The sequence below is a fragment of the Neltuma alba genome, unplaced genomic scaffold (assembly GCF_004799145.2).
Source record: "Neltuma alba isolate B1F8T4 unplaced genomic scaffold, ASM479914v2 tig00000201_pilon, whole genome shotgun sequence".
NCBI lineage: Eukaryota > Viridiplantae > Streptophyta > Magnoliopsida > Fabales > Fabaceae > Neltuma > Neltuma alba.
The window spans coordinates 654,127-678,770 of record NW_021631957.1 but is presented as its reverse complement, the minus strand read 5'-3'; the positions used below and the strand labels follow the sequence as shown (position 1 = coordinate 678,770).

At 33.4% G+C, this 24,644-nt stretch overlaps 1 protein-coding gene across 4 annotated transcripts in view; it reads right to left on the bottom strand.

Annotated features, from left to right (window-relative positions):
- Nucleotides 1-19,832: 19,832 nt before the first annotated feature.
- Nucleotides 19,833-24,644, bottom strand: part of LOC114756442 (TATA-binding protein-associated factor BTAF1) — a 29,822-nt gene continuing 25,010 nt past the window's right edge. For all 4 annotated transcript variants that reach the window (XM_028945417.1, XM_028945470.1, XM_028945533.1 and 1 more), the window contains 8 exons: nt 22,367-22,471; nt 22,059-22,286; nt 21,690-21,953; nt 21,564-21,613; nt 21,211-21,320; nt 21,035-21,117; nt 20,541-20,753; nt 19,833-20,392 (listed from right to left, as the gene is read on the bottom strand). In XM_028945417.1, coding sequence (XP_028801250.1) covers nt 20,225-20,392; nt 20,541-20,753; nt 21,035-21,117; nt 21,211-21,320; nt 21,564-21,613; nt 21,690-21,953; nt 22,059-22,286; nt 22,367-22,471 — 1,221 coding nt within the window. In that variant the 3' untranslated portion in view covers nt 19,833-20,224. The remainder of the gene's footprint in view (nt 20,393-20,540; nt 20,754-21,034; nt 21,118-21,210; nt 21,321-21,563; nt 21,614-21,689; nt 21,954-22,058; nt 22,287-22,366; nt 22,472-24,644) is intronic.

The following is a 24,644-nucleotide window of genomic DNA, read 5'->3' as shown; positions in this document are numbered from 1 at the left end:
ACTTCTTCAATTTGCTCATCATGTTTGGTTGTTTAGTTGGGAAACCACAGTTTAGGAATGCATTTTTGCTGTCTAACTGGTAGATAGGCCAGTCTAATTTTGTTGCAAGTGACATCAAGATCCTAATGGTGCTTAATTTGGCAATTGTTGTGAATGTCTCCTTATAATTTGTGTCATAGATTTGTGAGAAACCCTTTGCTACAAGTCTTGCCTTGAATTTCTCAATGGTTTTGTCATCCTTATATTTCATCATGAATACCCATTTATACCTCATAGCTTTCTTTCCTTGGGGTAGAGCAGCTTCCTCCTATGTACTATTTTTCTTTAATGCTTTCATTTTTTCCAAGACAGCTTCTTTCCGCTTTGGGGATTTTAGAGTTTCTTCCAAGACAACTTCTTGGCTTCTTCCTTAAAGGAATTAAAAGATCCAGATTTCCTACTATGCCACCAGACTCATCAAATCCTTTAGATATAGGAGCTACCAACTACCTATGTTCTTGATGATACTAAAAATTGTGAGGCCTACCGGTTTTAGTTCATCTACTATAAAACTTGTTGATGTCGTTATTGACATTTGTTTTGTTTTGAACTTGTCTCTTCCCCTTGATTTGAGTTTGTTTCTCATTTTTATTGGAGTTTGGCTTGGTTTCAAAGGTTTTAAAGTGAGAGAAGGTTCATATTCTAAGTAAGATTGGATAATGTCCAAGTCATTTTCTAAATACTGCAATTCCCTCCTACTCTCTCCCTAAATTGTGGTATGGAAGAAAGATTCTATTTTATGGAAAGTGACATCACATGTGATAAATAATTTTTTTTTCTTAGAGTCATAGCATTTATCTCCCTTATGAGAGGTCGATTAACCTATAAAGATACATTTGATTAGTTGTGGATCTAATTTCCCTTGGTGATGAAGATGAATGAAAACAGTGCAGCCAAATATCTCTAGGGGTAGGTTGTTTTAAAGGCAAGGGACATAATTTGTCTTTTGTAACACTTCAAGAGGTGTTTGAAATGATAAGGGTCTACTTGGCATTCTATTTATGAAAAAAGTAGCTCTAAGGATAACATTTCCCTAGTAGAATTTGGGTACACTGTGTGCAAGAAGAAGGGTACATGCTACTTCCAGAATTAGTCAATCTTTTTTCCTTTTAGCATTACAATTTTATTGAGGAGTATAGGGGCAAGGATTTTTATGAATAATTTCATTTTATTGAAGAAAATGACCAAGGGTTTTGTTAATATATTCAGTACTATTGTTTGTGTGAAGAATTTTTATAGAAGTTTGAAATTGGTTCTTAATAATTTGTTAGAAATTTATGAAAATAGAATTAACCTTTGTCTTTCCTTTCAGCAAATATGTCTAGAACACTCTGAAGCGATCATCAATGGAAGTCATAAACCATTTATGCTAAATTCTATCAGGGATAAGGCTTTGTCCTATAACATCCCGAGTTTTGTCCTAGAAGTACCAGAACTAGCATGAAATAGCCAGGTTACTAGACTGTTTTTTGCAAGAGTTTCAGAAGTTTCCTGAAAGGATGACAGGGTTTCTAGGGACTAAATCATAAAGTAAGAGTTTTCTACAACCATGAGACAAGCAAGTTAGAGACTTCGATGAAGTCTCGAGGACTTGGATATGACAATTGGAGATGATTAAGGCCAAAAGTTGTGTTAGGACCTTTAGTGAGATGATTTTTGAGGCTAAACCTAAGCAGGGACCTAATCATAAATTTAAAAAATTTGGGACTGAAAAAGGCAGTGATGAAAACTACGCCCAAAAGTTCTAGAAAAATTTCAAAAAATTCTTTAAAAAATGGGAAATAAGGTTTAGAGACTTATATGGGGTTAAAAATAATAAAAATGTCCTTGGAGAAAATTAATGAAATTCCTAGGGTTTGGCTAGTCATGAATATTAGCTAAAATTGAATTATTTAGAATATGAGGAGGCTTTAGATAATTGCAGAAAAATGGCAAATAGTATTTGAGGAATTATCACAGGTTTTAAAAATAATTTCATCCCCAGAAAGCAAAGAGGTTGGTTTTAAAAGAATTTAAAGCCTATTTATACACTATCCAGGGAAAGTCATAATAAACCATCTATGAGTTGACTTTTGACCTAAGAAAAATTAGAAAAATTTTCTATGATGAAAAGATAGTATTGGTACCTAGAGACAGATTCTCATAGTCATAGACCGATAGGAAGAATTCAGCCAAATTTACTTCGAAATAAATATTATTAAATGTTTTAATGAAAGAAAAAAGGGAAGAACATCCCTTCTGTATGCATGTTATGCAATTTCATGTGATGTTATTTGTGATATAAAAAGGGTGCCAGAACTTGTCCTAAGGTTATTAGGTAAGTTAAGACCCGAAAAAGTACCCCATACAATGTAAAATTGTAAAGTAGGTGGAGGAATAGTCAAGGGTAAGATAGAGCTCGAATTTCTCCCTATTTTTGTCCCTGTTTTAATGTAAAAATAAGGAGGACATGTATAGAATAATACAAATTATTAAGGGTCATGTTTAGAAGAAATAAAATTATTTAATAAAATATTATATTTGACCATATGTGTGATTAGGTGGCACAACAAATGGCAATTATTTAAGCAAAGTGGCTTAGGCCTTCACTTTGCAATAGGCTTGAATGGATGGCAAGAGATCAAGCCACAGGACCCATGTAATTTCAAACAGCTTCAAGGGCAAAATAGAAAATCCAAGCCAAAATTTTGTCTATAAATACCCCTTTCTACCTCCCATTTGTGTGTTTGGATGGCCAAGAGAGGAAGAGCAAGGAGAGTACAAAATTTTCAAGTGAAAAAGGGAGAAGAAAAAGAGCATAAATTCCTTGGCAAATCCAAGCTTCAAAACAAGGTAAGGTTGTGGTTTTTTATGTAGTTTAAGTTGCTCTATATTTTGCAAAGCTTAGTTATAGTTTTCATTGAGTTCTGGAAGCATTAAACTCTAAGAGAAGGTGCTATCCAAATATGTTTAAATTATGAAAAAGATTGATTGGTGTTAGATTAATGATTAAAAGAAGGAAAAGATAAGTAATCAAGTGGTTTTGTGATGAAGTTGCAAAGAATCCAACTCCCATAATTTCATAAGAATTTCAGCGAGACTTAAGGATGATGTTAGGGTTGGAATTTAATGATTTTGATGCCTTTTATATGTTTAGAATGAAAAATTGTGTGGAGTAAATGTGAGAAGCAAGTTTAAAAGTATTGGGATTGAAAATGGAGTTTTGAACCCTAAGCCTTATATGTCTCAGCCAAGACTATTCAAGGGGAAAGGAGTTTTGAGATTAGAAATGGGTTCTATATGCAAAATTATGGGGAAATAGCAAGTGAAATTAATTTTAGAAAGATTAAAACTCAAGCTCAAAAGTTAGAAGTCAATGTCGCTTAAAGAAAGCAAAGTGTTGATATTAATAGTGATCATGGCTCTAATGAGTCAATGGCATTGTGTGCTAGTATATTTAAGGGTCATGGGACATAAAGAAAGATGAATGAAAAAAGCTGAGCAAGCAACTGAAGTGGTTGAAGGGAAAAGGAGCAAGAGGGAGCAAAGAGAAAACTTAAAGACACAAGGCAGTGAACATACCTATTTTGTATGTTGATGTGTATGCTTATATGTTGGTATTGTTTTGATGATGAATGAAAGTATGAATAGTTAAATGTTGCTCTATTTTATGTTTAATCCATAGCCATGTGTGTTTAAAATATTGAGCATATGAGCATGACATTTTATAAATGTGAAAGTATGTATAACCAAGCATGTCATACACTTGCATCTATCTTGCATACATCATAGTAATGTTTGTTATTGAGATTCTTTCGAATCTCACCCTTCTTTAACCAACCACAATAGGTATTATGCCTATACAAGAGGAATGCATTGGTGAAGATCAAAGAAAGAAGAAAAGAGATGGGAAAAATATGTTTACGTATTATAATATAATATTTCTCCTTTATGTTGATGTATGCATGAACATGCTTATAATATAATGTAACGATGAATAATGATATTGGCATTTATAATGGGCTTAACGATGTATGGAAATGATCAATAGCATATTGGAATGATTGCATGCAAAGAAATGTATAATTATAAATTATTAATGTAAGCAAGGGGGGATTAGTATCCCTAAATGAGCCATGAATTTGTGACAAAGTAGAAATAAAGCAAATGATAGATTTGTCTTAAAACACACATCTTGAGCTTTAAAACAAGTGGAAGATCACTTAAAATGGATGTGTGTACTAAGAGATATAACTGCTCAAATTTAGGGCAAAGAAACAAGAAACTAAAAAGTATAATTTTTATCAAATAAATAGTAAAATTTCACAAATTAATTGTATAATTGAGAAGGGTTTAGATTTATGTTTTTTCCTGTAGACAACTGAAAGAGCTTTAAATGGAGATTTAGACTGCCTCAAGATGATTTTTTTATAATTAGTTATTAATTTTTAAAATTGGACTAAAAATCTAAAATTGACCAGTGAATAGTAACCCGCGAAGGAACTTTCAAATTTTTAATCTTTAGGCTTATATTGTGATCTACTTGAACTGTAACACTTTCAGATACATACTAAAAAGGGCAAATGGAAGGATGTTTCAGGTTCCAACAAATCATCGTGAATAGTTGAAAATGGAGTAGATGGTTGATAAACTTTTCGATGAAAAGTAGCATGTTGCTGCTTTGCAACTTCAGAAACTTCATAATAAATGTTAGAAATGTAACATCCCAATTTTTATTCCTAAGATTTCAATATTTTGGAAAGAATAATCACTTTATGGTAAATGCAATGCTACCCTGTAATTAATTGAGTAAAGAGATTTTTTTAAACTAAAATATGATTTATGGAAAAAAATTTAGTTACAAGTAAAAGAAATTATTAAGTAAGAATAATAAAAAGAAACGAAAAAAGAAGAAAACGTATGGAAATTTAAAAAAAAAAAAAAATAGGTTCCAAACTGTCTTTTTCTCCATTTTAAAGTGGGGTCTTTAACTTTAATGTACCCCAAACTTTTCTTTTTTACCGTTGGGGAGAGGGACATAACGTTATTTTCTTTTTACTCGATTAATAAAAAGAAATTATTAGATTTTCATCTTGCAGATCTTTTTGATAAACAAAATATAACTTTTATTTATTTATTAAACTCTCTTTATGAAAATTGTTCTACTCAATTAGATCTATCTAAAGGTAGTGATTTTGTGATGTTTAGAAAAAAAATTTTGGGTCTAGAGTTTGGAGCAAGCTTTGAGTTTTGAAAATTATGAGTTAGAGCTAAAGTACTTAATTTTGCGTCATGAGAGTTTTGAAAATTTAGAATAAAAATTAGAAATTTTGACTAATATATAAGTTAAATTAATTAATTAAATAGTTTATATTAATATGTGATTATATTAATTATGCAAATTAATTATTAGATTATTAGTTTGAGCATAGAGTTGACCTTGTAATAATCCTTTTCACTACTTTGGTGAGAGATAACCATTTTTTGTTTGTTATATGTGCTAATACGTTGTTTGTGTGTATTTTGCTATTTTGAAATAATAATAGGGTAAATCACAAAAACAGACCCTTAACGTATGAAATTGCGAAATAGGTTCTTGAATTAATATAATTGCTTAAAAAGGCCGAGATGTAATTATGAAATGATGACTAAAAGACCAAAATGCCATTTCCTTCTCTTGCTTCTCTTCTTTTCTCATTCTCTTTATATCCTCTCCCCCTCCTTCTCTTTCCTTTTCTTTTCTTCCTCTTTCTTCTCCTTCTTGTAACATCTCAGATTTTAGACCTCAACATATCAGAATTAGCCTAAAATAGGTAGGCTACCAGACTCCTTTTGGTAGGAGTTTCGGAAGTTTCCTAGAAGGATGAGAAGATTTCTAGGGACTAAATCGTAAAGTAAGAGTTTTCTGAAACCATGAGACAGGCAAGTTAGAGACTCTGATGAAGTCTTAAGGGCTCGAGTATGGGAATTAGAGATTATTAAGGGTCAAAGGTTGTGCAGGAAATCTCAACGAGATGATTCTTGAGGCTAAACCTGAATAAGGACCCAATTGTAAATTCAGAAAGTTTAGGACCGAAAAGGGCGGTGATGGAAATTACACTCAAAAATTCTTGAAAAATTTCAAAACATTCTAGTAGAATGGGGAATGAGGTTTTGAGCCTGTATAGGGTTGAAAATGACAAAAATATCCTTAGAGCAAATTAATGAAATTCTCAGGGTTTTGGGTAAATATAAATATTGGTCAAAATTAAATTATTTAAAATATAAGGATGCCTCAGATATTTGGAGATAAAGAGGGAAGGAATTATTATAGGTTTTAAAAATAATTTTGTTCCCAAAAAGCAAAGAGGTTGGCTTTAATAGAATTTAAAGTCTATTTATACACTATGCAGAAAAAGTCAAAATAAGCTACCTGTGGATTGACTTTTAACCTGAGAAAAATTAGAAAAGTATCCCATGACGAGAAGATAGTATTGGTACCTAGAGACAGATTCTCAACGTTATGTATCGATAGAAAGAATTTGGTCAAATTTACTCTAAAATAAATATTAAATATTTTAATGAAAGAACAAAAGGAAGAGTATCACTTCCTCTTTAGGCATGTTATATAATGCCATGTGAGGTCATTTGTGATGAAAAAAAAGTGCCATAACATGTCTCGGGGTTACTGAGTAAGTCAGGACTCGAAAAAGTACTCAATACGATTAAAATAGGTAGAGGAATGGTTAAGGGTAAGAGGGAGCATGAATTTCTTCCTATTTTCCTCCTATTTCAATGCAAATTTGATGAAGGAACATAGATAAAATTGTACATTTTGTTAAGGACTAAGTTTACAAGAAAGGGAATTATGTAATAAAATATTATGCTTTCTACACATGTGTAATAAGTGGCACATGAGGTGTCTTTTGAGGTGGCAATAGAATTGAATAATAAGGAGACTTAAGAGGGTTTATGTGGCAAAATCACAAGGAAAGTGAAACAAGATCAACCAAGTGTCCATAGTGAAAATAAATGGTGAATTTGAAGGATTATCACAATGTAAATTTGGCTTGCATTATAAATATCTCATCCCTTCCCGCATGGCCAAGATTTTCTTCTAACTCAAGAAAAGGGAGAAGGGGCCAAAAATTTGAAAGGAAAAAGGAGAAGAGAAAGAGTCAAGGAAGCCATGCAAGATCAAGTTCCAAGACAAGGTATGTTTATGGCTTTTGGTGTAGTTTATCTTGCCACTTGTTTTGTTGAGCTTAGTCATGGTTTTGATGGATATTGAAAGCTTGAAACCTTAGGTTGAGATTCTGTTCAATGATGTTTGAACCATGAAAAAGATTGGTTGATGCTAGAATCATGTCCAAAGGATAGAAAGGAACAAGAATGAAGTGGTTTTGTGATGAAAATTGAATGAATCCAACTTCCCCTAACTCTGTGTGAATTTTGGCTAGACTTGGGGGTTATGTTTAGAATGAAAAATTTTATGGGGTAAAACTTAGAAATTGGAAGCATCAGAATTAAAAATAGAATTTTTCTCTAAAGCCCTATAGTGTTCAGCCATGTAGAGTTTATTAGGAAGGAGTTAGATTTCTTTTATGTGAAAATAGATTCTACATGAAAAATTATGTGGAAATAGCTTGTGGAATTAATTTTAAAAAGATTAGAATTAATGCTCAAAAGTTAGAGGTTAAAGTATGTTAAAGAGCAAAGTATGAATGTTATTGATTCCATGGCTCTAATAAAATGAATGACAATGATGTGTTAATGTGATTAGGGCCATGTGATATCAAGAAATATGAATAGAAAAACTTGATCAAGCAACCCTTATGGTTGGAAATAAAAGGAGCAAGAGGAAAGATTGAATGTAAAAGGCTAAAGGTAGCAAACTTTACCCTACTCTTATGTGCTTGGTATTTGCTTCCATGTATGACATGTTTGTATGTTTATGTGATTTTATGAACTTATGCATTGTGAATGTGAAAATGCTTAAAGTATGCCATAGGCATAAGTGTTTGATGATAAATGCATGATGATTTCCAAACATGTCATTATGTTATAAAGATGTGAAGTTGCAAGCATATTATAAATGTCAAGCTTGCCATGTATGTTTGGATAGTTATGTTTACTACTGAGATTCTTTTGAATCTCACCCTCCCTTAACCAATCATAATAGATATGATGTGCAAAGGAAGAGGAATGCATGAAGGAGAACAAAGAAAGAAGAGAAGAATGTGATAATTGAGCTTATGTATTTAATGTATGAACATGTCTCTCAATGTAATATAATTAACATTAAATGATGATAATGGCATGTAAAGTTGAGCATGTTAATGTATGGGAAAGAATTATGCAATGTTAAAATGAATGCATGCAAAGAATGTATAATTATGAATTATTATTGCAAGTAAGAGGGGATAAATTATCCCTAAATGAGCCATGAATTTGTGTTTGAAGTAAAAGTAAGGTAAATGATGGAATCTACTTATGAAACTTGGCATGATTAAAATACATATCATGAGCTTTAAAACAAGTGGTAGACACTTAAAATAGATAAGAGTAATGGCTAACAAGCTTTGAGTCCAAACTTATATATTTTTTTTCTTATAGAGAATTGAAAAAGCTTTAAATATAGGCTTAAATAACCTCAATGCCATTTTTTTATAATTAGTTTTGAATTTTCAAAGTTGGACTGAAAATCTGAAATTTACTAGTAAATAGTAACCCGAGAAATTAAATGCAAGTTTTCAATCTAGGGGCTTATTTTATGATCTACTTGAATCGTAAGGCTTTCATATGCATACTAAAAGGGGTTTAAGAAAAGATGTTTCACTTCTCCCCTAACCCCATCTCCCCCACCCCACTTCCTTATTCCTACCCCTTACTTTATGTCTTCACCCTTGCCAAATCCCTAGCGCACTACACTACCCCCATGGACTAGTAAGCGACGGTGAAGAGCATGCTATCTTTTGTTAGTAGCTTTATAGCATTTTTTAAACTTGGTATTTCTACCAGTCATTCAAATTCAAATGGCTAATTTCAGATTAAGGTAATAATTTATGGCAATGGAAAATAATATTTAGCTATTTGTTTACTTCTTATTTAGTGATTAACACATAACTTGTTAGTTTTCCTAAATTAGTGAATGTGGTTCTACAAAACTTTACTTTATCTTTATTTTTTTCCAAACTACGGGTTTTGCACTTTGTTACTTGAGTATGGTTAAGGTAAAGATAACGACTTCGGGCATGGCTAGCTCCCATAATGTGACAGGTGGTATGTACAAGGCCCAGGAATGAATTCACCACCGTATGGTTGCCAGGCTATTCCTAGTGATTTTAGCTTCATACAGGTGAGTTGCAGCCCGCAATCTAAACTGAGGATGGGATTTTGGAGTTCGCTCACCTCATGGGATTACAATCCTTTGTCCTAGCCATTATATCGCCCATGGCATAAGGGGCATGATGGCTTGATGTCATCCTTACCTTCCTTTGTCTTATCAACGGTAGTCTGCTCAGGGTTCCAAATTTGCAATTTTTCCTTAATAATATGTTTTTTGCAACTTGAAGAGATGTGTTATACTTTTTGAGTTATGAAAATTATCTTGTAGGGCTTTTGGAATTGTGATTGAGAAGTTATGATTATGTATATTATATATGTGCTAATATGTTTGTGAGGTTTTTGCTATTTTGAAATAATAATTTATAGGGTTACGGTGCAAATATACCTATAAACTTATACCAAATGTGCGTCTTGCACCATAAATAAACCTTGGGTGCAAAAATACACATGATAATTTCAAAAAGTCATAAAAGTGCCATGACCGTTAATTATTGTAACGTTGACTATTTGTTTAACTACAAGTGCTGACATGGACGCTGACATGGATGCTGATGTGGCTTAGAGGGTTCGATAGAAAGTGCAAATATACCTATGAACTTGTCCCAAATGTGTGCCTCGCACCGTAAACAAATCTTGGGTGCAAAAATACCTATGATCATCTCAAAATAACTTTAAAATACTACAATTATTTAATTAATCAAAGATGAATTTTAATTCAAACCTCTGACTGAAAAAGGTGAGACCCTAGGCTAGTGTTTCAGTCTCCCTTCTTCAAGTGCAACTTGCTCCTCCTTTCAAATGATCGCGTTTCAGCCTCCCTCCAATCCCAATGATGTTCTCTCCTTACTATTGCACTTTCATTGAAGAGAAATAAGCTAAACTCTCCATAAAACTTACTCCTTCATTTCATCTATCAAAGTCTCTCTTTTTGTAAGAGCAATGCTACTCTCTCTCAGTTGCTCTTGTCAGGTCCCCTCTAGTTTGCAAAGAGTAGAAGCTTACACTTGAAGGAGGAAGACTGAAACACTAACTTAACATTTATGTCACCTTGTTTAGTCAAAATTTTGAGTTAGACAATCATCTTTAATGAATTAAACAACTATACCGTCTTAGGATTCTTTAGAATGATAGTAGGTATTTTTTCACCCTCGGTTTGTGTGTGGTGTCAAGTGCACATTTGACAAAAGTTCATAGGTATATTTGCACCTTCACTCTTTTTTATCAGACTCTCTAAGCCATATCAGCATCCACGTCAGCACCTTCGGTCAAACAAATGGTCAACGTTACAACAATTAACGGTAGTGGCATTTTTGCAACTTTTTAAAATCATCATGTGTATTTTTGCACCCAAGGTTTGTTTATGATGCGAGACACACATTTGGTATAAGTTCATAGATATATTTGCACCTTAACCCTTAAAAATGAGTTTTGTTTCGACTTTTAAAGTCCACAGCCTAAGTTAAGCATTAATATGAACTGATTTTTATCTATTCAAACAAGAAAATTTTTTATCTTTAAACTATGTTAGATGTGCAAACCTTTTCTAACATGAGTTACTTGTGATGTAAGTTTATTTCTTTTAATCATGATAGTGATTTTATGATTTTAAGGTTTCTTTTTTTTTTTCAATCATGATTAATCTTTCAACTAAATTATTTGATTTAATTTAAATGGGTTTTAAAAAAATAGTCATTACAAGAAATATCTTTCTTTGAAAAATTTAAAGGAAGCAGTTCAACCAAATATCAAAAATTTGGATGTCCAAGATGTCTATGCCATAAAAAAAGGTAAATATCACTTGGAAAAGAGACTTTATTGCTAGTACCAGGTTTTATAAACTCTTCATCAAAATAGTATAGGTCGTCAAGTTCTTTAGCATAACTAATCATCCTCCTTGTTGACAATTCCTAAAATAAGGAATTGAAATCATAAAAATTAACATGACACTTCTCAGTAGTAAGTTGCATTTGAGAAAACAATATATAGTGTAATTTGATCTAAAATTTTAATACTTCCTATACCAATTATCAAGGACATAGAAACATAAGCTATTTTCACTTTAAGAGACACATTACAAGAAGTATAAGTATTAAATAGGGCACAATTATACGTCATATGGTCAAAGGTGATAGAGTCAACTATCCAACACATACTTGAGCACAAGCTTTGAATAACATTCAAAGCATGCGTAAAATTACTTTTGCTTATTACTGTGGTATTGGTTTGGCTATGTGCTACTTGTCTAAAAGGATGAACACTAGAAAGCATCTCCATTAGCTTTGGGAATTGTTCAATGGACATGCTTGGAGATGGTGATGCCTTCTCTCCTTTTTTAGCAATATAGCCTCGGTTTCTCCCTCCTTTGGGTTTCAAATCTTTTAGTTTCCCATGGATATCACAGTAGGTATGTTTTCTATGGCCTAATTTCTTATAATGCTTATATACTGGTATGGTTTTTTGACCTCTCTATTCTGTATTTTGAGAAATAAAAGTAGAAAATTCAAAATTACTAATTGAGGTATTCGAGAGAGATTGTAACACAACCCTTCAGTAAAGGTACTTTGCTTAGGATGTGCTCTCTTATGGCATCTAAGTCAACATTGACTCTGGATAAATTTCAAAGAATCTTTTCTTCTTTTAATCTTTGTATTGTACTTAGTTGCGTGTTCAGAGCACTTCCAAGCTTCTTCATTTTGAAAATCTAATTCTTGCCACAAAGCAGACATGTTTAGGTAATATTCATTTAGACTTCCCAGACTTTGCTTTATTTGCCATAACTTGGTTTAGATCTTAAAGACTTGGGAAGCATTTTCTCTATCATAGTATGCTTCTCAGCTAGTTTTCTAGATCTCCTTCCCACTCTACATAAACATAAAGCTTCATTTAAGAGTGAAAGTCATGGTGTTGATCAAACACGATGCTACAACAAATTTTTAGTTTTCCAAGGTGAGCAAGGTGAATCTCCAGTAAGATAGCTGAGCTTCCCTTTGCCTTCAACTGTGAGTTGGATGGATTGTGCCCATTTACTATAGTTGTCACCAATGAGTTAGCAATTTTAATGCAGTACTTGGGACCAAGTATTGTTAACACTAGACAAAATAGTTGCAATCCATCCCAAAAACCCTAAATGTGTTGTCATAGCTGTTTCCCCGACCATTCAAAAAATATATATTTTAATTCATAAATATACAAAACAAAAGCAATTTTATATAAAACTAAAAAAAGACTATGCTTAGCAATAAAGTCAAACACTATCCAACTATGAAGCTTATCTCAGTTCTTTCACATTATTACAAACATAGACATGCCCACTGTTATTGTTGTAGTCAATTAATTGTCCAAATCCCACATCATCGACAAGGTCTAATAATATTTCCTTGTCAAAACTAACTGTCTACTTTATTTAACAACATCCAAGCTGCACATCATTTGCTAATATACTCTGCAATTCTTCATATGTAATCCCTTTTCTTCGTAATCTTCAACTTATAATCCCCCTCTCATATGTCATTTTTCCCTTTGAGCTCTTCACATATTTCCCTCCCATCTGGAAGATGCAAAATAAACTTTTCACTACTACTAGCCATATATCATCTATTGCTACACACCATTCACATGTCAATTTCAATTAGTTATAAACAATTAAACATAGTATAAATTTAAAACTAAAATTTATGAATTTATAGTAGGAATACAAGTTTTCACAACACAAAATTAACATTTCATTAAAGAATTGAAATTTTTGAATTCATAAGAAAACTATGAGTTTTTATAACATAAAATTACCATTTCCCTAGATAATTGGAATTTGTGAATTTATAATTGAAATATGAGTTTTCACGACACAAAATTACCATTTCCCTAGACAACTAGAATATGTGAATTTACAACATTAGATGTTGATTTTCACAATATCAAATTATCATCTATCTGGATAACTTATTTGACATCGCCCATTCAAGCACCTAGACAATAACAATTGCTGCTAAAAACCTATTTCTGTGGCAACATTAGGTCACCACTGAAAAGTCCTTTCAGTGACAACATGATTAGTCACCATTGAAAGTCTTATTTTCAAAAATTGACCTTGAGTGGTGACTCTGAAAAGTCACTACTGAAAGTAAGATTTTTAGTTGTGACATTTAATGTCACCATTGAAAGTCATACTTTCAGTGGTGACATTTTGTATCGCTACTAAATGTCATCACTGAAAGTCCTTAAGGAGTAGCCAGGCACCCACTTGATCAAATACATCGTCATAAGTTGGCGGAACAAGGGAGACATAAGGGTTCTTTGTGTGAGGCATAGCTCCTGCAAATAAAAGCAAACACAAACCACAAACAAAACTAAACATATAAGCAAACAAAGACAATCAAAAACCAAAACAGAAGTGAAAAACCCCCTCTAACTTTAAAAGCTTTCAAAATTCAAGTCTAAATATTCCAAACTAAAAATCCACCCTCAAACTAAAAGACAACCATCAGTAGCTATATAACTTGTGGTTCAAAATTCAAAAAAGAATACCTATTAGTAAGTACTCAGAGTTGGTAAAACCCAATGAACTTCAATATCTCTAGAAAGTTGCAATAGTTAAAATAGCAGCGATCAATTTCCAAACAAGAATCAAAATTTGTGACTTCATAATTCGTAAAAGGAACATCCTTCAGTTGGTGTAAACAAATTTTCAATCAGTAATGAACCATAAGTTATCACAGAAGCAGTTCCAAATCAATAAAACAACCAATTATAAATCCATGGCTCCTTCAGTTTAATCCTATTCAAAACTATCCTCAATGCTTCCTCAAACCCAGAATAGAAAGAAAAGAAAGTAAAAGAAAAAGAGAACTCTATTCTAATACACTAGAAATAAAACGTAACGGAGAGCATATAACACAGCCACAATGCGAATAGAGAAGTTCAAAGACGAAAGAATCATGAAAATCACTGGGAAGTGGGGGTTTAGCGCAAAAATGAAAAGGTAAGAAGGTTGGAGTGGTGAGGGTTGAGTGGGTTGCAAGAGAGGACAAAAGGAAAGCTCATAATGAACAAAGAAGCAAAATGCGAGTGAGAGAAATAGAATTGATCAAGCAAGAGTGATCAATCACCTCCTTAGTTGCCTTGGGATCAACAAAAAATAACTGAATTGATATGGTTAGGGCTAGTAATATGGCCCAACCCGAGGGTTGCGGATTGGCCCGTGACAAGTTGAACCCATATGAATAGGGTTGAAAAGGTTCGTTTGAAGACGGGTTGGCTTTTAGCCAACCTAACCACCAAAATAGGTGGATGGGTTGGCCTGCCAACTCACTAACACTTATTTATTTATTTTTTTTTATTTTTTTTACTTTTTAATATTTTTTCTCACATGATATTCAAAAATAATAATAAATTTTTTGTTTTTCCTTGAAATATTGGATTGAAAGCACCAAATAAATTATATAGGTATTTTTTATTTTTTAGATAGGATATAATATGTAATAATATAATTATAACAATTAAAAAATTTTTAAAAAAATAGATGTAAGTTACCCCACGGGTTGCGGGTCTGGCTGTACGGGTTAAAAAAGATTCATTTATTGACGGGTTGGGTTTTGACCAATCCTAACCCGCCATTTTTAGCGAGTTGGCTAGTTGGATCGCGTTACCAGCTCTAGATGTAGTATAGTATAACTTAGGTCGTTCAATTTTGAGGGGGAAAAAAAAAGAGTTCCTAGTAACTAAGTGAAATTTTAAAAGGGGATTTATAAACTTAAAATGAACTAAAAGCATCCAATTGAATCACAAATGACAAAATCCACAAAGCAGTTATAACTAAAACCTCAGTTATAGACACACGTCATCAACCCTAAAACTAGATAGTCAAATACATGAAAATAACTAGTGGAAAACTAAATAACTCTCCTATATTTAGTCCATTGAAGATTTGAACACATCTTTACTAACAAAACGCTACAGGAGATCAGCCACTCATCTTCTAACTTGCTCCAAACAAGCACCAAGCTCTCAGCCATGATAAATTATGAAAATGAGTATGAAAAGATGTTGCAGAAGAAGTGTGGAAGGGTTTAATCAGTTTAGAAATGGGAAATGGTCATGAATTGATGAAAAGTTATGGGATTTGGAGTGAACGATGAAGAGGAGTTGAAAGAAAAGGTTGAAGGTAGGTTCTGGACGAAATGGAGACTTAGTGCCTTTAGAATTCGAGCTAGGAGATCATATTAGGGTTTCTTCTACTTCATTAATCGAAACTCTGTTTTGCAAGTTATTAGGGCTTTGTCGTGGCAAGGAAGACAAAATAAAGCTTCCATGACTTTTTTATGCCATTTGGTAAAGTATTAGGCACCAATTCTCAATTTGGGGTCCTTCTTTGTCATTCTTCTTGGTTCTCAATTGTCATTTCTAGGGACTTTTGAGTCATTTCCCAATTTTGCCCCAATTTCTTCCAAGTTACCTACAAATAAATCCAAAATTTTGTAATATCTCGTCTTAGAAAGGTACTTCAAAATTGAATAAAAATTGATGAAAACACCATTGAAGGAGCATAAATCAACTCAAATGGACAGTGACACAATTAATCGTAAAAGGATGCAAAAGGTGTACAAAAGCACTTTAATAAACCTCCAAAGGACCCACTAAATCATGTAATAAAATGCTCAAATCCAATTTGTTCTAACTTCAACAGATGAAAGTAACGATTTTTACAAACAAAAAAAAGTTGAATTATTTGTATTGCCAGTAATGCAACTCAATTCCAATTAAACTAATTCAAAACTATGTTCAAATATTCAATCCAACGCAATCTACCCGTACGGAATGTAGTTGAAGCTGAAAAAGCAGACTGAAAAAACCGAGCTAAGAACACAAAACTGAAACTATGTTAACAACATTAGAACTAACTATAGAAAATATATCTAGCCATGTTTAATTAGTTTGCATAGGTCTGTGACATATACAATGGACGTGGATAAATATGCGAAGTAAATGATGAGCTTCGACAGATGGGAATAGTACTTCGCTTCAACATATGGGAATAGAAGAAAAATATGAAGTTGGGAAATTAAAAAGGGTGGCTAAAACACACATGAAGGTGACAAATATACATGGCCGAACAATTTGTCACAACACTACTATATGCTAAGCACTCCGAATATGATCAAAAGCAAGAGGGAATTTAATTGCCTAACACAATACAACCACAATACAAGTCAACAAAATTGATTTAAGCATCTCAAGATTAAATTTGACAATTTAGTTAGCAAGCTGAGCAATCCAGAAAATTTAAAAAAAAAAAAAAAAACTTAAAAGTTTTTACAAGCAATAATGGATGATTACCTTGTGTGCAATAATATTTACGCAATGTTATCAAATTATAGCTCAAACTAACAATCAACAACATTCCAAAGAAGTCTAGAAAGAAATATCACATTCTTAACCAACACGAACACACACATTTCAAATACCTTACCCAATACAATCTACTCCATAACTATCATAAAAAACTCAACATGAATACTAACCATATATCTGATTCCAACTAAAGTTTTATTCTGAGCATTTTCACAAACACCTTGTGTGCATTAATATTTAAGTAAGTTCAAGAAACTTTTTCACCTTCAAATCTTTTGTCCAATACATTCTCTTTCAAAATTAATCTATAAAAGTTTCATGCTTCCAAAATACAATTCCTTAAATGGAATCAGTTAAAATATAAGAATACAATTCGAAAATTTCAACTCTCACACACCATGCCAATGCAACTCAAAATCAAGGGAGAAGAGAAAATTTTCAACTTAACTCACCAAACACTGCTGAAAATCCTTCCCATGCTTCATCGTGTGAACAAGGGAAGGGAAGAAATGGCGATATTGTGCTATGTTTCTGTCCAAAAGAGGAGGAAAGGAAAAAAGGTTCGCATCGCGCAAACAAGAGAAGATGAAAAACATGATTTTACCACACACACACACAAAAAAAAAAAAAATCCAAATTTATTAGACTAGTGACGATAATGACGCGACACCATATAGCGAAGTCACACTATTTCACACTCCTAGCCATACTAACAGTGTCTTGGAGAGATGGCGGAGGGACGCAACTTTGAAATAATCGTCAACCATTGCCTTTTTTGTCAGCTTGGGGAATAGTCTCCGTTCATTGCATGGACAAAGCTTCGAAATGACACCAACTTCTTTTTCCTTTCTTCAGCACACAAATTGTGCTTTCTTTTTCATGGCATTTTGGTCTTTTTGTCTTGACAAATTAATTTTAGTTTACCCTCACAAGACTATAATGACGATTTCGAATCTCTTGGACGAGTTTGGATATTAAATGTCCACCAAAGGGTTAAGAGAAATTTTTCCTATTAAATATTTCAATTTAAATCTCTTACCAAATAGCAAACTCTTAAAGTTTTGTTACATCAAAGCATGTCATTTAACAACCTCTACCTCTCTTCATAATGCTCAAAACTACCAATATACCCCTTCTTATGTTTGCACTTTCAATGTTCAACATTTACTTTCAGTGTTATTATTTGATCATGGTTCATCAACATTTAAAATCTCAATGTTATCATTTTTTGTTAATAATTTTAGAATTAAAAAATTAAAAATGTACTATTTAAAGTTAAAGGATCAAATTGAAACCTTATATATAGTTAAAGAACTAAATATATACTTTAGCTTTTGTTTTATAATAGTTAGATAAAACTAATGAGTGAAAAACTCATGGTCACTAAAAACTCCCAAGACATTCTACCCTCTTATTTATTCTGTTGGTACCACGTGTGTAACATCATTAACATTAATGTCATTTTGCAAAATCAGTTCCTAGAACTTTGTAACGTGTCTCACTTGGGGCTATTTGATTTAGGAATAATCTCAAATAAGTCATTATAATTTTACAAAGGACAAATAAGTGAGTAGGTATTAAATTGAAATTTGCAAATTTTAGCAAATTACCTCCAAGCCCTTTCTCTCATTTTCTTTTTGTCTTCTCTATCAAAGTTAAAGCTCCCACTAGGAATAATCTCAAACAAGTCATTATAATTTCACAAAGGACAAATAAGTGAGTAGGTAATAAATTGAAATTTGTAAATTTTAGCAAATTACCTCCAAGCCCTTTCTCTCATTTTCTTTTTGTCTTCTCTATCAAAAGTTAAAGCTCCCACTACCCTCTCACTTATCCCCTCCAATGCATAATCAGAGTTCAATCACAAGGAAGCAAGCAAAGAATTTCAGTTTTCATTTTGATTTTCCAGGAGTGGGAGATACTATTGAACTATTTTAAGGGAGAGGAGAGAGATCATCATAAACTTTGGAAGCATACCATTCTGCAATTGGTCCTCTTTTTCTTTAAGTGGCGACCATCACGAATTTTTCTCTTAAGCTGAATTAGAGAGAAATCAGTTTTGTTCCTTCTATTTCTGATTTAGTCGACGAAAGATATGGGAACAAAAGCAATATCTGCATGTCATCTTCCTTAGAGAGAGAGAGAGAAGACACGACTAAAGTTTCTTCCTCTCAACCATGATAGCGCCAAATGTAGTTGTAATCATGGGGTATTATGGTTTTTGGGAAGTGCCAATAGTGCAGTTGTCAAACACATTGAAAGTGTTGTTAATCATATTATTATCTAATGTAGGTACTGATTTAGTCATATTATTATTAATGTTAACTTGTCATTTAAATGTATATAATGTAAGTTCCATCATAGTCCTGCTAGTTTATGATAAATATTATGAGTTTAGTTGTCAATTTCATTACATATGTACGAAGTTACTATTATCATGTTCATTATGATGTTTTTCATCAAATATTTTGGCCATCGGATTTTAATTCTGCCAAAAAAAAATTGACCATGTGAGTAGTATGAAAGCAAGAATAGTTATTGAAATAATTACTTACATTACACAAGTTGTCATTTATATTTATTGTTCTGTAAAATACTCTGTGAATAACTTATAACATGTTGGAAAAATCATTATGTGTTTGGTAACTTTCATTACACAATGTGGACTAAAATTAGGTTGCCAATCTGGTAACTTGTTTTACAAAAAATCATTTAAAACAGGTTGTCAAAATCATTATGCAATCAGTAACATGGAGGTTACTTTTCCTCCTCTTCTGGTCCTAAAATTTAATACTTATAATTGAAATGATTTATTTGAAAGTTTAGAATTCAGTGAGTATTTATATGGCATTTTTCCTTTGATTGATCGAGTAAATATACAACACGCAGAAGTAACGAGAATTGTATTCCTAATTACACAATTATTTGAGAGCCATCTAAACACCTAGTTCCCTGTGCCATTTTTACCGTAATAAATTATTATTGCAAACGTATTCGATAGTAGATCCATTCTTTTCCCCGTCGATTCTTTTATTTTAGCTAATGCAGAATAAAATGAACAGTGAAGATTAACAATAGACAAAAGGGGGGAAAAATTATTATAATTTGACTGGTAAGTCAGTTGTTCGAGAACTTCCAACAGTAAAGAAGTAATTTGCATTTTGATATTAATACCTTTTTAAAGAATGTTGCAAATTGAGTACGACTAGGGCTTATATATATACAAGAGAGAACAAAAATAAAATAGTCAACCCCATCCCCTCCCAAGGGCATCACTTGTGCATTTTACATTCCATTCCCAAGGGATTTCACCAGTCACAGAAACCACCCTCTCTCGACTCAACCCCTAGCAAAATACAGACCCTGTTCCACTTATGTGTGAGCATTTACAATGGCTAACGCGGGCAGCACTGGTGGCTTCACAAAGTGACGACTGAAACTCGGTGAAGGTCATGGGAAAAAAATTTGAGATGTTAAAAGGTGGTCAAAATTTGTAAATTTAGACTGTACACCCTCAAGTGAATGTAGAATTTCAGCCATTCAGCTTTGACAAAAATTGAGTCAGATCGTACTCCTCTGTATATTGTGAATGGTCCCAAAGCTCTTCCAAACCTCCGAGTATTGCTTTCAGCCCCTTCCCACTTCCCACGGATTTAGCATCTCCATCCGTGCCATTTGATCGGTTCGCAGCAGAAGCTCCCTGCAAAACGAAAATGAACAATGGGTAATAACAAAAGTGAGTTCATGGGTGTCTATCATTCAACCAAACAATTTGATATGGCCCAAACTCAACCTACAAATTATGACAAATAAAATGCCATTATACCCGAGCTACACATTATTTATACCTTCTTCAAGGTTTCTGCTGACGTGAACAAATCAAGCAACTGATCTGTATTCATTGTTTTCATACTGGCATTTTCAGCATTAATGACAGCATTAGCCACTGAAACTTTGAATCTTTGTAGACTCATGACTTTCTCTTCCAAAGTACCACGCATTATTAGACGGTGGACATTGACAACTTTCTTTTGACCTAAACGGTGTGCTCTGTCCATAGCCTGCAGGGTCAATAACATGATTCGGCTTCAGAATAATCCACAAAACAAAACTCAGACAGACAGCTATGTGCTCATGGGTCAGGAGGAAGAAAATTAAACTACTACAGAAAACCATAATTTAAGCTTTTGGCGATGTCTTTTAGCCAGTGATCCAAAAATTTAATTATGATACAGTTGAGAAGTTGAGTTCAATGGCATGCTTTCAATTTTCAGCCCTCACATTAGGAGTGTGCTAAAGTAAACCATAAACCCCAAAGAAAACATACAAAAATTGCAGTTACCTGATGATCGCGCATTGGATTCCAATCATGCTCCACAAAAACAAGGGTATCTGCGGATGTCAGGTTCAAACCAAGCCCACCCACTGCAGATGGATATGTTATATATCTCTGAAAATTAATCTGTACTTTGAAAATCAAACATCTCGGAGAAACCAAGAGGGGGTGAAAGTTTTTACCATGCGTCGTAAGCAACAATACATCAATGGTAGGGTCTGAATTGAATGTTTTGACAATTTCAAAACGCTTCTCCGGCTCAACCGATCCATCCAGTCGCAAATATGTGACGCTTTCATGTATAAAGTGAAAATTATATTGACATTAATAATATATATCAGAAGCAAATAATTTTAAGAAGCACAAATCAAAATCATAATCGTAACAAATTATTGTAGTAATTTAAAAAAAAAAAAAAAAAACAGCTTCAAAATTTTACTCAAAATATGCAGAACAGCTTGTTTAAACATGATGGAAGAAACACAAGAAACTACACTACTACATATTAACTGGATGATTAGGACCAGGAACTAACTTCTTCATATGTGTCTGGAATAAATCTCTTTCAATAATATCAAGAAAAGCCTGCACAGTTGAATGAAAAATCAGCCTTGATGAAGATAACTTCAGAAAGAAAGTAGTCCTCAACAACGAATATCACCTTATGTTGAGCAAATATCAAGACCCTGTGCTGCCCAATGCTAACAGCACTCTCAGAACCTGAAGAATCAATTCCTATTCCACATTCTTCCAAGATCTCCTGGAGAGCCACCAATTTTGGTGAATGATGTAGTTTGTGGAGTTCTGACATGATTTCAGAGTCAACAGGCAACAATTCTGAGAGAATGGTAGAAAGTTGATCAGGAATCTTCTCACCAACAACAAGCAAAGGATGACTGCACAACTTTAGCAAGTATTGAAGTGCCTGAAATGTGGAATAGGTGATCAGACGCACACATACACTAAGCATGTTTGTGTGTGTATTATAAAGCTGATAAGTTGATAACAAAGGATTAAACAACCAACTTGCCTGGAAAACATGTGAGGATGCTTTGGGTGATCTGCTGCTTTCTTCTGTCGCAGTGGATTCATTCATTACTACTATAGATGAGATTTCTTGTTTGACACGAGAACCAGAAAACTGTTCATAGAGTTTAAGCTGTACAGGACTTAAATCACAGTATCTGTCCTGAATTATTTTTTCCGGCAGATCAGATAAGACTTCTTCCTTTGTTCTACGGAGAAGGAAAGGCATGACCTAGTGGATGAAAATATACACAATTAAAAGAAACAATACACGTATATTTTCAGAGTGAATTTAGGAGAAAATTTATTCACCTGCTTATGCAATGCCTCCATAGCAAGAACTCCTGCTTCAGCATCCCTAGCAGAGCACTTGGGATCTCTTGCAGCTAGGAGTGGTTTTCCATAAGTGGCATGGAACTGTGAAGAGTCACATACAATAGACATGATTTAAAACAAGAATAATCAATGGAACTGATAAAAGAGACTAATAAACCTGAGATTAATTTACTTGAAGCTGATAGTGAAGAAAGAAAAAGCCTTATTTCTTATCTCCCCTCTAAGTATGTACTGAATAAATGTTTTGTATAACTTCACAAAGCACAAAAGGAGTCTCAGTAATTTACTCTAAAAAAGAAAATGAATTCACAAACACTAAAATAACAAATGCAGGAAGAAGCCGAAGACAACACACCACAGTGCGACATTTATTCTTGCTCAATACCACTTTAAAGAATTTAAAAACCTCTGACAGAAAATTATTAATGTTCAGAGGCCCCAAAACCAAAAGAGATGGTAGCTAAGGACGAGACGGGGCATGCAAAAAAGACCAGCCACAGAGAAACAGTAAAAGCCACTAACAGACACAATAGCTTCCATCAACAAGTCATCCTATTCAATTTTGGCAGAGGGAATGACAGGAACACTCAACAAGCCAATGTCCCTGGGGTATCCATTTGCAAGCAACAATGGAACTCAACCTCATTAGCAAACTCATGATTTCAAGGCAAGATTAAAATTTCAAGCAAGTTTTGGTGAGAGCTCGCGGATTTTTATTCTTGTGCAAGTCAACCAGAAGTCCACCCGAGATTGTGAAACTGTATGATTTTATGTGCTAAGTCATGAGTTTTACAACAATGCTGTAGGGTCTTGTATAGCTGTACAATATAAGTTTCCTGTTTAATGACAGTTCTCAGCTATTATAGTTATGTCATTTGGCATCATGAAAGAGTTAGTTGATATTAAGGAAAAACGAGCTGCTCCTTCCGCATATGTCTTGCGGGGATTCAAAAATCTTTTAAATGGACAAGACTGAGTTGCATAATCTAATTGCAATTCAGTTATGCCATGAATCAACCTTTGACATCTCAGATTAGATTGTTATTGATAAAAGCTTAGAGGTCAGACCAATTCAGGAGAAGCAATAGAAAATTAATTTATTTATTTAATAGTTTTAATCAAATTTTCGCATTTTTAATTGTTTAATTTATCTTAACAATTAAACTAGTTTATCGTAGTTTATTTGGGATTAGTTTATTCAGTTTATCTTGAATTAGGGATATTACGATTATTACTAGATCTTATTATTTTATTAAGGTAACCTCCTTTTACAGATAGGCTAGCCTTCGTAAAGCTAGTCATTATTTGTAAATAATAAATCAGTTTTGTTATTTTGGACCTTTGGAGATTCTGCTAAAGAATGCGGCAAGTAACAAAGAGTAGAGCGAGACTCTTACTCTCTTTCCTTTAGTTTCCTTTCCTTTATTTTCCCTAATAGTTTTTGAGCAACTATAATTTGGTATCAGAGCTTGCTTTCAACATGGGAGCCACCCACTCCCAATAACGCTCAAATACTTCCTGCAACCCCTTTTCATCTTCATCTGACCCCTAAACCAGTAGAAGCTTTAAGACATGAAGTGGCTACTCTCAAAGAAGGTCAAACATGAAACAACAATGACCATGATAGAGGAAGAAGGCGCTCTCCTTGGGATGACGAGAGTGATAAAGATTCAGATCTGACGAGATACAGAAGAGGCCCTGGTCTACCGCACACCAGGATAGAATTTTCTAAATCTAGTGGAGGTGACCCTTGCAGATGGATTTTAACAGAGTAAAAATATTTTTGATATTATCAAACACCAGAAGATTTCAAGGTTGTTGTTGCTTCAATTCCTTTGGAAGGAGATGCCGTAGATTTATTTTCTCGGATCAACTCAGTACTATATTTGGACAAGTTAGTGAGAACTTTGCAAGAGAACTGCAGGCCTCTCAAATATCAAAACCTCAATGAGCATCTAAGCGCCATCAAACAAAGAAGTTCAATTGGTAAATACCAATATAAGTTTGCCAAATGAGTTGCCATAGTTCAGAATTAGCCACAGCACAACCTCAATGTTTTTCTCATTGGACTCAAGGAAGAGTTGAAGGCAAACACGAGAATCCACAACCCATGCACCGTATACAAAGCCATAAGTTTAGCCTTAGAGTTTGAGTCCAAATTGGAATTAGCCAATGGATCCAAGCCCAATTAGCCCTGTGCCCTAAGTTGGTCAATGCTTCCAGTTATTTGACGCGTAATGATACTCATTTGGCA